The sequence below is a fragment of the Tenrec ecaudatus genome, chromosome 15 (genome assembly GCF_050624435.1).
Source record: "Tenrec ecaudatus isolate mTenEca1 chromosome 15, mTenEca1.hap1, whole genome shotgun sequence".
Taxonomy (NCBI): domain Eukaryota; kingdom Metazoa; phylum Chordata; class Mammalia; order Afrosoricida; family Tenrecidae; genus Tenrec; species Tenrec ecaudatus.
The window spans coordinates 42744188-42758753 of record NC_134544.1 but is presented as its reverse complement, the minus strand read 5'-3'; the positions used below and the strand labels follow the sequence as shown (position 1 = coordinate 42758753).

The 14566-nt window shown below is 38.7% G+C and overlaps 1 protein-coding gene across 1 annotated transcript in view; it reads right to left on the bottom strand.

Moving 5' to 3' along the window:
- Positions 1-13882, bottom strand: part of CCDC178 (coiled-coil domain containing 178) — a 404288-nt gene extending 390406 nt beyond the window's left edge. Inside the window, exons 1-2 of the mRNA XM_075533238.1 lie at positions 13810-13882; positions 12388-12527 (exon numbers count right to left, since the gene is read on the bottom strand). Of these exons, the coding sequence (XP_075389353.1) occupies positions 12388-12527; positions 13810-13882 (213 nt within the window). The remainder of the gene's footprint in view (positions 1-12387; positions 12528-13809) is intronic.
- Positions 13883-14566: the final 684 nt, after the last annotated feature.

Genomic DNA, 14566 nt, shown 5'->3' with positions numbered 1-14566 from the left:
TCGTGACACTGTGTCCACCAAGATGAAACACTGCCCATCCTCACAGTTATTCTTAGGTGTGAGCCCAGTGTGTCAGTCACTGCCTCAGTCCACCGTGTCTAAGGCCTGCCCCTGTTCACTGCCCAACCACTTTACCAAGCATGAAATCCTTCTCTAGGGACTGGTCTCTCCTGATAACATGTTCAAAGTACGTGAGACCAGGTCTCACCATGCTGGTTTCTAAGGAGCATTCTGGCTATACTTCTTCTAAGAAGGCTTTGTTGGTTCTTTTGGCAATCCATGGTACTTTTGATATTCTTTGTCAGAACCAAATTCAAATGCATTGATTCTTCTTCAGGTTTCCTTATTTAATGCACAACTTTCACATGCATGTGAGGTGATTAGAAACACCATGGCTTTGCTCGGGTATGTATACCTTAAACCTCAAGGTAACATCCTTGCTTTGCAATACTTTAAAGAGGTCTTGTGCAGCAGATTTACCCAAGGCAATGTGTCATTTGATCTCTTGACTGCTGCGGCCATGAGCACTAAATGTGGGTGCAAGTAAGATGCAATCCTTCACAACTTATTTTCTCCTTTTATCATGATGGTAACTATTGATCCAGCTGACTAGTCAGAACTGACTAGTTGGCAATGGGAGGTCTGGATGTAGATGAACTCATCAAATGAAGTTCTTTTTAATCTATAGAACTATGAACTAAAAAACAATTTGACCGTGCTGCTCCAGCGCACGCACACACTCACTCACACACACCGTATAATAGTGATAAGATAGGATGTTTATAATACACACTCCTATTAAAAAGTATAAAATTAAAAAGTCGTGTAAAAATCAGGTCCAGTTCCAGCTGCCATTGAGTTGACTGTGGTTCATGGTAACTCCTTGTGTTGTGGGCTAGAGCTGCTCAGCAGGTCCTTGTAGCTGTTACCTGTTGGAAGCTGATTACCTTTCTTCTCAAGTGCATTTAGGCAGGTATGAATTGAATACAACCTTCACTGCCTTTGTGTGGGTTGGAAATGACAAGCATTCAGTTAGAATTAAAACCCTTGGAAAGTTACATCACTGAGGAAGTCCCATAGCAAAACCACTCCACAGCAACTGTGAAATCCAGGCCCAGGTTCACCAACCCGGAGCAAGTGCTTTTTCTTGATGGAACTCAAGTTCCCTTCTCTGAGTGTGGTTCTCTGATGTATTTATTACTCAGCTCTTGCTCCTCCTTCTGCATTTAGTGCTATTTTAATTTTTTCATAAAGAAAAAACACACATATCTAGCTACCCATATTGCACAATTGGCATTTTGAGAGACAGCAAATCACTTTTCATTTCATAACTTCTTCTCAGTTCCTTTTCATCTCAGTTACAAGAGCTTTTCCACCCATATAATACAACCCTACTGAAAGCATGGTAACACATATATGTCTTCCTGGTGTTCATTTCATGGGCCCAAATCAGTTATAATTATTTTTGTATTGGCCTCCCTCTATGTTGAGTGTGTGAAACAATACTCTGATGCTTCCTCGGAAGTCTTTATCTAGTTCAGAATGAATGTCTATTGGTGCCTACTTAAATCTTAATGATGGCTTCATAAAGGGTCTTATAGCCACCACCTTGATTTGTCCTATACACTGTGGGAATTTTTACTTTGAAAATCTTGCTGGGTGGAGACACTTGAGATTAGAAAATATGAAACAGAAATTTTTCAGAAGGAAGCTATAGGTTCAGTAGGCACCTAAGAATATTAAAGGTGTGGTTCTTATTTCCCAAAACCACAGAAAGTTTCATATCAAATAAATACACAGAGTGAAACCAAATGATTTTTGTATAAAGTTTTTAAGACAATTGTGCCAGCTGGAACTAAAAAGTAACAGAAACAACCTAAAAATGCAAAGAAACATTTGAGCCCACAACTTACTATGTCCAGGGAACAAGTTACAGAAACTTCTTAGAACATGCCTTGGTTGAGTTACCAGATGTGTGCAGCCATATGATTGGTTTCAGGCAAGAGCTGGCACAATGATTCAGCCAGACACAGAATACAACAAATGCATAATATTCCACAACACTTTTGAAAAATCCAGTTGGAGAAATGAAGATGGACAAATGCCAAAGACTTTCAGAGTTGACATCTTATCAAATGAGACAAACATTAGGAAAAAGAAATAAAGGCCCACACTTACTGACTGGTGAGTGCTCTGAGGAACTGATTGATTAGGAAAGAAAATAAAAGCAAAGGGGATAAAATAACTAGGATATGTCAGGCTTAGAAACTGAGAAGGGTTCATAGATGCTTATTTTCATTTGAAAAGATACTACGGGCACATGATCCACCAAAATTCTGAGACCAAAGGAAGATTATGGTGTCTAGTAGGTACTACCCACTACTACGAAAGGGCTTACATCAGAAGGTCTCGGAGAGAGGGGGAGAAAAATCTGGACAAAACTTAAAATCATAAAAGACACCAGGCTCCCTGGTCACACAGACACTAGTGGAAACGCCAAGACTATGACCCTTAGGTATCCTTCAGATCTGAAACTAAACCCTCCTCAGAGCCTGTTTTCAGACAAACAACAAATAGGTCTCTCGAGGGAACAGTAACAAGAGTGAATTACCAAAACCTTAGCTCGACCAATGATTTGGGAACCAAAGGGCAGCTTTTCCTAAGGACAAAGTTCAGAAGGGTTAGGGAAGGTGGTATGGAAACAGGGGAAACGAGGAAGAAGTGAGATAAATGATGTATCACTGAGAGCCTTGCGATCAAGGCTCTGAAACCAAATGTGTATGAGTTGTTGAATGGAAAACTATAAAGCTTCAACAAAATTCACAGTAGAAACTTTAAAATAACACAGAAAAATAAATTAATACATTTTTAATGTAAGGGAGTTAACAACCAATTATCAGATAGTTAGTAGAGAGAAACAAATGAGGAGGTGTCAGGTTTTAGAGTTCATGCAGATGTAAAATTACGCAAACAGTACTTTGCATTGGTATTTTTTTGGTCCTAATAACGGACACACTATTGGGGATACATGACACAGAGTATAAGTGGTGAAGAGCATGTGTACAGACCTCAGACATGCTTGGTCCAGGTGTCGACTCTGACTCTGTGGCCTTTGGGGGGGAAAGCATTCTGATCCAGTCACTGAAGTCTGCACTTAGGAGTGAGGGCAGTTTCTTCCCCACCACATTTGGTAAGGGTTTCCATAAAAGTCTGAACTTTAGGTTCTTAAACAGAGCAATCACTTGATCATATTAGCTTCACCATTACTGCTTTAATAATATTATTTTGTACACTACATTCTTACTATATTAAAGAATGGTTTCTAAGTACAGTTCCTCTCTATGCCATTCTTTTATGCCAGGGTAACATCCTAAGGACTTGCATGGATAAAATGAATGGGAAAGTGTAATTCCATAGAGACCATACCAATGGAAATAAAGGTATTGACAGCCTAGCCAGGTTAGAAGAGTGAGGTGGAGGAAAAAGAAAGCAGAACCTTTCACTTGCATAAGTGAACCAGGTGATTATTACAATCATCCTCCAGTGTTACCTCCGCCACTACGAATAAAATAGAGAAAATTTTCATAAGAATTCCTACATGAAGAGCTTTCCTATCACAGTTCAAAAATTATAATTCAGCTGCTAAAAGGGGGTGAACAGGCTTATGGCACACATGTCTCTTCTATCCATGGCCCTCACCCTCTTCATTCTGACTTCAGTTAAAATCACTGTGGTATAAATTTTGCTGTCTGCTATTGAGACCCAGGGTGAGGGCTTTCCCACAGGGTTTCCTAGGCTGCAATCGTAGCATGAGCAGATCAACAGGTCTTCACACACACACACACACACACACACACACACACACACACACACGGTTGTTGGATGTAAATTGTAGATTTGCGGTTGACAAGCCAAAAGCTTAATCATTATGATGGGCAAGTGAGTTTTACCAGTTGCTGTAAACCAGATTAACATCTTCCTCATTAAATGTGTTTGACACACAAACTGTATGCTAGCTTTACAATTACCTATAAACTTGTGCCTTATAAAGCTTATCCCACTTAGAAATAAACAAGGCACCTAAAATAATATCACCCAGCTCCCATTAGCAGTCACTCAGTACCCTAATTGGCTTCCAGTCTCTTTGGATTTGTTTATTCTGGACAGAGTCCTAAAATGACATCATATGTTATGAAGTCATATGGGTGATGATGGTGATGGCTGCACAGCTCTGTATATCAAGTGACATTCTGAACGGTGCAGAGCAGTGAGAGAGCAGAGACGGTTGACATCTACAATGCACAAGTGTTGGACAACAGGATCAGTCCACCATGGAGATTGTGTTTAACAGATTTCTTCTGGGGAAGAGTGGAGTTTGTGATTCTGTTCATCAAAATGCTATCTCGGCAAGATATGAAGAAAAGAGGCTATGGAAGTCCACCTGATTCTAGAAATGACGATGGAAGAGGGCCGCCTGGACACCCTCCCCGAAGAATGGGTCACATCAATCATCTACACGGCCCCAGCCCTCCTCAATGGCTGGTGGATATGCAAGGTGAATGTCTGCTCTGAGTAACAGATAACAGGGCTTGCACATTCTTAGCAGAAGGAAACCATCAAGAAGTGGAAGGCTGACCACATAGCATGGATAAGCAAATGAATGTGTATGTCTCCACGAAAATTACTCTATCCCCACAGACAAATGGGGTTGTGCCAGGAATTGCCTCTGCAGTTCTATAAATGCACGTTTATCTCATTTTTTGTATAATTAAAGCATTAATATATTTGTAACAAGTGAATATTTTAGGTTGAAAAGTGGCTCCTTATTTTTATATAATTGAAACAGAAAAATTATATAATTTATAAAATTTATATAAATTATATATCTTTCATTTATATAATTGAAACAGAATAAAAAGTGTTACCAAGAGGAATTACTGAAAATCAAATGAAGGCTGAACATGATTGTGGGACAAGAGGAAAGTCAAAGGAAATGAAGAAAAGAGCTAGGGGGCAAAGGGCATTTATAGAGGTCTAAATAAAAGGCATGTACATATGTAAATATATTTATATATGAGGATGTGGAAATAGATCTATGTGCATGTAAGTATAGGTTTAGTATTAAGGTAGCAGATGGATATTGGACCTCTACTCAAGTACTCCCTCAATGCAAGAATACTTTGTTCTATGAACCTGGCATTTCATGATGCTCACCTTCCCGACAAAATTGCTGAAGACAAAGCGGGTGAATAAGCAAATGTGGTGAAGAAAGCTGATGGTGCCCGGCTATCAAAAGATATAGGGTCTGGGGTCCTAAAGGCTTGAAGGTAAACAAGTGGCCATCTAGCTCAGAAGTAACAAAGCCCACATGGAAGAAGTACAACAGCCTGTTTTGTACACGAGGTGCCGAAGGGATCATTTATCAGACATCAATCATATCACTGTGTGCTCACCTCCCTGATACGATGGCTGAAGACAAATGGGTACATGAGAAAATGTGGCAAAGAAAGCTGATGGTGCCTGGCTATCAAAAGATATAGTGTCTGGGGTCTTAAAGGCTTAAAGATAAACAAGCGGCCAGCTAGCTCAGAGGCAACAAAGCCCACATGGAAGAAGCACACCAGCCTGTGCGATCACGAGGTGTTGAAGTGATCAAGTATCAGGCATCATCAAAACAAAAAAATCGTGTCATTGTGACTATGGGGAGTGTGGAGTAGAAATTCAAAGCCCATCTGTAGGCAATTGGACATCCCCTTACAGAAGGGTAGCGGGGAGATGATGAGCCAGTCAGGGTGCGGTGTAGCAACAATGAAACATACAACTTTCTTCTAATTCCTAAATGCTTCTTCCGCCCCCTCCCACTGTCATGATCCCAATTCTACCTTACAAATCTGGCTAAACCAGAGGATGTACACTGGTACAGATAGGAACTGGAAATACAGGGAATCCAGGGCAGATGATCCCTTCAGGACCAGTGGTGAGAGTGGTGATACCGGGAGGGTAGAGGGAACATGACGTAGAAAGGGGGAACTGATTACAAGGATCTACATATAACCTCCTCCCTGGGGGACAGACAAAAGAAAAGTGGTGCAGGGAGACATCAAACAGTATAAGATATGACAAAATAATAATTTATAAATTATCAAGGGTTCATGAGAGAGGGGGCAGCAGGGAAGGAGGGGGAAAATGAGGAGCTGATGACAGGGGCTTAAGTGGAGAGCAAATGTTTTGAGAATAATGAGGGTAATGAATGTACATATGTGCTTTACACAATTGATGTATGTATGGATTGTGATATGAGTTGTATGAGCCCCTAATAAAATGATTTTTTAATCTGAATATCAAGAATATGAAAGACTATATATTCGGTGAAAATAAAAATCAATACAATCTATACTTTAAAGGGATCAACTTTACAGTATGTGAATTGTGCTGCTAAAACTTTTAAGACACACACACATCTTGCAGTTTGAAGAAGAGAAAATGAATAATTTAGTCAAATGTGAACATCCTAAAATTTTTCAAGAAAATAGACCGCCTTCCCTTCTCTCCTTCCTTTCTTCCTCCCACCCAAATCCCATGGAAAATTCATTCTTTCCATCCTCAAAGTCAGCTTCTTTTGGGGGGGTGTAAAAAGCATGAGTAGGGCGTGAACAAGTCCATCACCAGGAGCGTTCTCTCAACTGTATTATCTAGTGGGGTGGGGTGGCATACAGATGTTTCTTGGCCCTGTGGGTGAAGCATTGCCCTGCTATTCGCAAACTAGGCTTTTCAAACCCACCTGCAGGTGGTAAAAAGATGAGGTTGCCTGCTCCCATAAAGATTTTAACATTGGAAACCCTGAAAAAATTACTTCGACTCAGTCCTATAGAGTGGATGTGAGTCAGAAAAGGCCCAACAACAGTGGCTCTGTGAGTAGCAGGCACGGAGCAACACATCCTGCTCGATCACATGAAAACCATAACACATCGAAATCTTCATGAGGTTCACAGGTTGTACCTGTTCCTAGAGAGCCAGGAGCCCATATTACATTTAATAATTAGCACAACGTGCTCTGCAAACATCACAACTTGAGGGCACATGGAAAGGAGCCTTTATTAGAAGGATAAAGCAGCTTGCTGAAAGAAAAGTCGCATAACCTACTGTCCACTTAGGGAAACTAAGAAAATGCCCTCTCTCAGCTATTTCACACGCTTAACCTAAGCCACTAGTTGGGGGTAGGGGGGGGGCGGGGTTGTTTTGTATTTTTTAATCTATGATCTATGGCCAACATTTGTTCTGTTTTGTACAGACACACCATGGGTCAGAATCAACTAGAGGCACCTAACAACAGTAATAACATCCTGCCTCTTGACTTTCTGCACAGGGGAAGAGAGGTGGTTAGCTCAAATGCTATCTGTTTAATCTTGGTAACAAATATCAGGACTCAGTGTGGGGCGGCAGATTGTTTCAATATGAAGTCTAAAGATGCCAGCGAGGAGAGGAATGGAGAAAACCTTGGACAACTGCCTTTCCTTACAGCGGAGGCGTTTAAATAAACCTAAATTTGTCCAAGCACCTCGATCTCTTTTGCAGCCTGTTAGGCTTTTCTTGGACCAGCCTGGTCTCATCATGGCATCAGCCTTTTTCAACAAATGGAGGTATAAAAAGAATTGGAAAACTTTAATGGGTTATTAAATCAATTTCCTGCTTTCATTTCCTGCCCTATGGTTCACAGAACCTGCAACTCGAGAAAATAATTCCTCTGTGAAACTCAGGGCTGGGATCACCATGGAATTTGGCAGAGACTTGCTGGTCATCACCAAATGCACCCTGCATTGTCCGCTGCACAATGATGCCCTGGGTTCTGGTGGAGGATCCCAGGGTTCTCCAGCACTAGGTGGTAGCAGACTGCACCTGCACCTGATGAATGAATAAATGCAGATTCAAATGAAGGCTGATGACTTTTATTTGGTAAAATGTCCTTTTAAGTGGTGAAATTATGTGAAGAAATATTTTTTTACTTATTTCAAATATTCTGCAGTTATTAAATGCACAGAAAAATTAACTAATATTAATATTTCTCTGTTGAATACTTACCCATTTTAAATAATTCTTACATGTTTTACATGAAACTAAAATTTGTCTTTAGCTGTCAGATTGATTTTTAATTTATGGGAAAAGACAATACATAGCTTTTCCGTAACATTCATACATAGCTATATGTTTAGAAATAATAGGTTCTGTTAACTTTTGGTCATCAAAAAAAAAACCTATCTCTAAAATTCCTCTTTTCAGTAATTTTTGCTTAATTTATATTTTTGATGAATGACAGTCCATGTAAGGATGTTTGATTAATATTATCAAAAGTTCATTTTTCCCATGAAAGTTGGATGTTTTGTTTTGTTTTTTCCACTGTGGAAAATTAGTTAGTAGGAAAACTTTTTCTTTCTTTTTTCACCTTAGAAAAATAAATGGCAAGTTCCAAGTCTGTGGCTGAAGTGTTAGACCGGAGGCCTCTCCTGTGGCACATAGGTGTAAGGAGTCATTACTCATCAAGGAGGATGTTTTCTGAGGCTAAGATGTTCTCTTGGAATTGAAAATGCTTAACCATATGAAACCCCAACTTTAGTAGCTGTCACACTATGATGATGCTACTCCATTGACCAGTCTCTGGGCTACAGCCACAGTTTCTTCATGTGCGGAGGAATATAGTCTTCCTTCTGTCGACTCCTAGTTGAGGCCTTCCTGATGGGCTTTACTTATAAACACATCATCATTATTGCTTATTTTGTCCAGAAGTTTGTTTTTATGGCATTATTTATTTTGACATTTCATTATTTGTTTACGCTGACATTATTTTGAATATGCTTAATACTGCCCAAACACCAACTACCCTTTTTTTTTTAATTGACAACTAAAAATCAGTTGTTTGAAAGGGGTAGACAAACCTCCCTCAGCCTATCAGAATCGTGACAAACTTTTGCTGCCATCAGTGAATGCTGCCTCAGAGCAACTCTATATTACAGAGGAGAACTGCCCATGTGACTTTCTGAGACTATACAAAGGGGTACACCCCCCCAAAATACCGATTTTTTTCTTCAAAGCTATGTATTTAATCTTTTTTACAAAACCACCTTATCACCTTCAAAGTACTCTCCATTACACTTAATACATATGTCAAATCTGCGATTCCATTCTTGGAAATATATTTCAAATTCATCTGTTTGGATGGCTGACAGCACTTCCCTCGTGTTTCTCTTCATCTCTGTCATCAAATCGTTGTCCTTTCATGTCCCTCTTTATTAACAGAAGCAAAAAGAGGTTGCACTGAGTGAGGTCAGATGAGTAAGGTGCACATTGTCACATACTGTTACACAATCTTTTCAGAATTTTCACCTGGTAGGATGAACTCCAAATGCACTATGAGTCAACATTTTTTTTCTGTTTGAAAGTTGACGGATATCCAGAATGAAGTTTCACATCAATTGACATTTCACCTTTTTTGAAAGGAGAAAAACACTGGTACCTTGAGTTTTTCCCATAGTGCTGTCCTTGTAAGCTGTGTTCAAGATCACAACAGTTTCTGCAACATTTTTCCCAAGCAGGAAACAAAATTTCACAGCTTCACATTATGCTCTTAAATCTGCCATCACAAAAAAAGTGACTTGAATGAAACTGCTTTTCCTAAAAATTCACTGTGACCAGAGAGAATATTCCCAGGCAATGCCAGTGGGTATGCTAACTCAGAGCGAGTTGCTGGATGCTTGCCTAGTAAAAAATTGCGTACTGTGCTAGCTCTACTCTGCCCAGTACAATTCTGGTGTTTGGGGAGGTGGCCCCTCAAAAATTTTACAGGAATAAGAAGACTCATCATTCTCCCTTGGAAATGCTAATGATTTCAAACTGCTGACTTTATACTTAGCATCCCAACATGTAACTCACTAAACCACCGGGGCTGGACCATACAGTAGATGCTAAACAGGCCTTGAAGTCTGATGAAACTGTAATCCAGCTCAGGGGCTTCCTAACAGTATTATAAAGTGCAACTCATGTAACTTTTTTCATGCTCATTGGTAAAGTAGCATTGTTGTAAAGAAGAAATAGATGAATATATTTTTGACAACTGTTTACAAAATAGTAAAGATTGTGTAAATATCAGTTCGCTCAGAGAGCAGATCATTTTTTTTCAGTAAGAGTGAAGCTAATGATCAGTCTTTTAAGCAAGAGTGAAGTTGATGAAGAAGATGTTGTGGAATGAGAAATAATCAAAACAAGTCTTGGATTTATCGATATGATCCAATTAAAATAGTGGTTTCCAAGGGGTAGTGTGGGCTAGTTACATTTAAGCACAGTACTCAGGTCAAAATGGTTAGGGTAACTTTTTTTTTTAATTTCTAGAAATTCACAGGATGATCACATAGATTAATTATGAAGATGTTTGAAGAGACTTGAAAACTATATTGGTCAAAAAAAAAAGGTAATGGTAGCAAGAAACATCTGATAGGATTTTTCCTTGGGAAATCTTATCCCAGCCACTCTACAACCCTTTCGGGCTTATTTTCACTCACCCAAATCAACCTTAAAACAGAACATAATTTGAATTTCTTAAGAAGACCCCAACTGCTGTTTTCACATAATGTAAATCAAAGGCTCAGAGTTCTTTGCAGAAAGGGTTAAAGAAATATAAACACTGCCTACCGAAGTGTATGGAACTAGATGGATCATATGTTGAGAAACAATAAATTCACACTTGTATATTTTCATGTAATAGAGTTGTATATAAAAGAGGTTTCTATTATTTAATCGTAATACTTTTTGACTTATCCTCATAAGTGGTAAGCCATACAATATTTGGCCTTCGTGAGTTATTTCATCTGGCCTATTATACATAATATATAGTGGTTCATCAACTGCTAATCCCTCAAGTGGGATTGTAGAGAGAACTAACAGTTGGGCTTTGATAACAAGCAAAAGTGTGTCTGAATCCCCATCCTGCCTTATGACTTTGAACAAGTTCTAAATTGCTTTAAATTATTCTTTCACTCATCTACCAATTGGCTATAATGAATAGTGATTATACTCAATGGTGCTTATATACTCAACCACAATTGTCTGAGGTTTAAGCAAAACAACATCATAGATCCTGATGCCTTACTTTCATTGGGTTTTAATAAATGATAGTGTTGTAATTCTTCATAAAAGTACCTATGACTCTATTTTTATCAAGTTTAGCAACATGCATAATTCTTACTTAAAACATATAATATGTCCAGAATGGCATATCAATAAACACTGTTTATCTTCTCTCTAAGTATTTAATATACTTCTCAGGGCCCTGTTCTGTGGCCTTAAACATTTTTTGAAAAGATATTCTTATGTGAGAAAATATAGAGATAATATAATAATGATATAAAATCAGTCCAGTGACCTTAGGGCATTTTCTTGAAGGAATCATCTGATTTGGGGAAATATAGAGATAGCATAATAAAATATAGAATTATATTTATAAAATAGAAATAACAATATTTTAAAAAGCAAACATACTCACTGCCATCAAGTCAATTCCAACTCAGAAATAGCTAATAAATAATGTGTGCATGTCATATACCTGCTCTATTTTTAACATAATATCACTATCTCCATTTCCCATGTCAAGTCACAGAAAATATAGCCAGAAGCCTGTGATTTAAACAACTGCCCTGCCCTGCCTCTTCAGAAAAATGACACTCTACACCCAGAGTTGGGAGACTCCTCAGAGCATTCTTGGAGGTATCTGCAGTGACAATAGTGAAGGATGAGAAACAGCACAGGTCTAGGAGCGTGACCTGTTCAGGAATCTCATTTTAATAAAAGCTGTGAGAACTTACAATCATTCCTAAAGCATCATTTGAAAAAAGCCAGAAGTTAGATCATTTCAAGATCAAATGTCCTTCAGAATAATGAAGACCAACTTTAACAGGTTAAGAAAACAAAGTGAGAATCCTTATATTGTCATTCAATAGACCTACTAAGTAGTTTCTTAGGACAAAGTAGCTCATTAAAAAGGCATGTTCTCCTTTTCTACACAAATTTACCCATCTAATCATCTAATCAGTTTAGTGTCCTCAAAAGGATGTCAATACTATTTACTAGTCAAGTTGACTTATGGAAATTACTACTTAGCATGATTGCATCTAGTTAAGAACAAACAGGTAGGGAAAAATTTATTTAATAAAGTGTTTCATCATTCCTGAGTAAGACGAAGAAATATGTGTCTAGGTTTGTAAATTAAGAAACGGGACAGAGGAAAAGTACTCTGCTTATCATTCAAAAGTCACAATAAACCCCCAAGTTCCTTAAAAAGCAGAGCCTTGGAGATTCTCTAGAGCCAACAACAATGGTAACATTGTTAAATAAGGCACTTGCCTTTCTCAAATACTTTTGGATTTTAGACTCCACATCTTCAATGTGTGAGATAATTTTGTTGACACATGGTCCTGGGATGTTCACTACACAACAGCTGTGACGTCGAGTTGGGTAGCCAAAATAAAGGGCTTTAGTCTTCTCTAAAAATAAAGACATAGAAAGTTAGTTTTACATAGAGTAGCAACCCTTGGTGTTCAACATATTTAGGAGATATATTTTTTCTTTATGGTAATAATATAATTAAAATCTCTTTGTTTATATGTTAAATAAATAGACCAGTGATTTTTAGAATGAACCCTTAAGACATTTAAGGAATAGACAGAGAAAATGGTCACCAGATACAATCAGGGGAAGTTCTCAGCAGCTACCAGAGCTGTTCCACTAGAAGATATATCTTGCGCTTTCTGGCAGTGCGAAACTCAACTGAAAAACAAAATTTCTGTAGATTTAAGTTCTTGGTTCCTTTTTTTTTTTTTAAGTGGGAGAATAGCAGCAGCACCTGCTAAAAAAATCCGTTTACAATTGACTGGTGACACAAGCTGCTTTGGTGAGCCTTGCTCCTCTGAAGCACAGCTGATTTTTCCCTCTTTTTCAGCATCTGAGACAACCGATCTAGCCCAACCTCTTACCTCATGGGCCTCTGGATCCATGTGTGGGTCACAAACCAAGTGGGCAGGTTGGTGCAGACATTCACAATACTCAAGATACACATGCCATTTTCCCCTTCCTGTGTCTTTCCTGCCTTGTTCTATAATGCCCTACCACCCCCACATGAGACATGCCTGCAAACAATAATACTATCAAAGGAGCATGAGTCTCCCTCCATCCACAAGGCAGTTCTACTTACTTTATTTTCTTCAGATTTTTGTACTTTTTGTGCTATCATAATATATTTAATTGTCCCTACCCCCAGCCAGTCCTGGGGCTTTGGGGCTTGGCTCAAGGGGAGTCCCTTTGGGACATGGGGGTGCAGTGAATGGCATGACTCTTTGCTGGGCATGCCTACACAGTAGGGTATGCTGGGCCCCCTAGTGTTTCCCGTATGGGCTCCAATAAATTTCTTCCCTTTTGCTTAAAAAAAAATAATGTATTTAAATTTTTTCTAGTTCTATTTTCACTTCTTCCAGTGTGTTTCACCCTCCTGAGAATATTAATTGTCCCCAGGCAAAAAAAGCATACCTGTAAATTTCCATATATCCACTTAAGTGAGATCACTTTTTGGTCCCCTCTGAGCAGCTATGAAGGAAAAAGATGAGACTTTCTATTCGCTTAAAGACTTATAATCTCAGAAACTCATACAGGTAATTCTATCCTGCCTTATATGGTCACTATCAGTTGGAACTGACTCAGCAGTAGTGAGCTTCAGGGCACATGCCCATCCACATTCATGCTCCCATAGCAACAGAACTCCAACACCCATACCCAAGCCATAGCCAAATCTTTTGTATATTTTATCTCTTTTGGCTCTGTTTCTCTTCCCTGCATATCCATCCATTATCGCATTCTGCTTTCTCTTTTTCCTCATGCAATGTATTTCCACGGGCTATACTAATTCTAATTAACCCTCTCAAAATATATATTTGAAAACAAATGTATTGGCTTATGCAGACTATTGCTTATTATTACTATCCTTACATTTATTTTATTCTCTCTATTCTTCCATCCCACTTTCCCCCATTTACCAATCTCAGTTTCCTTTCCTCCATTTTAGTACTGCATGTTTTCTGGCTCATATTAGATGTTTCCTACATCATTAGACATAGATGACTACCCTAAACAATCTAGCAGCTCACACCACTAATAGCTGTACCACAATGCTGAGGAAGTAGCAGTCAGTCACAGTAAATCCTATAATCGAGGAAAACAAACACAAACAACTGAAAATACTCAAACACAATGAAGTACGCTGAAAGAAGAAGCCATAGAACTATCAGAAACAGAACTCAGAAAATGATGGCTAAGTCCTTTCAAAAGATGTAGGTAACACTCATAAGAACAATGGAAGAAACTGAAAAACTAAAATCCTGAAACAAACAAACATCCCCAAAATAGAATCGGTGAGCCTGAGTACAATTGACAAGAAAAGCAATAAGGAAAAGCAGCAAAAGAAACTGAAGAAAGCCCTCGAATAATGTGGAACACCATCACGAGAAGCATCCTACATCTCTTCAGGATCCCA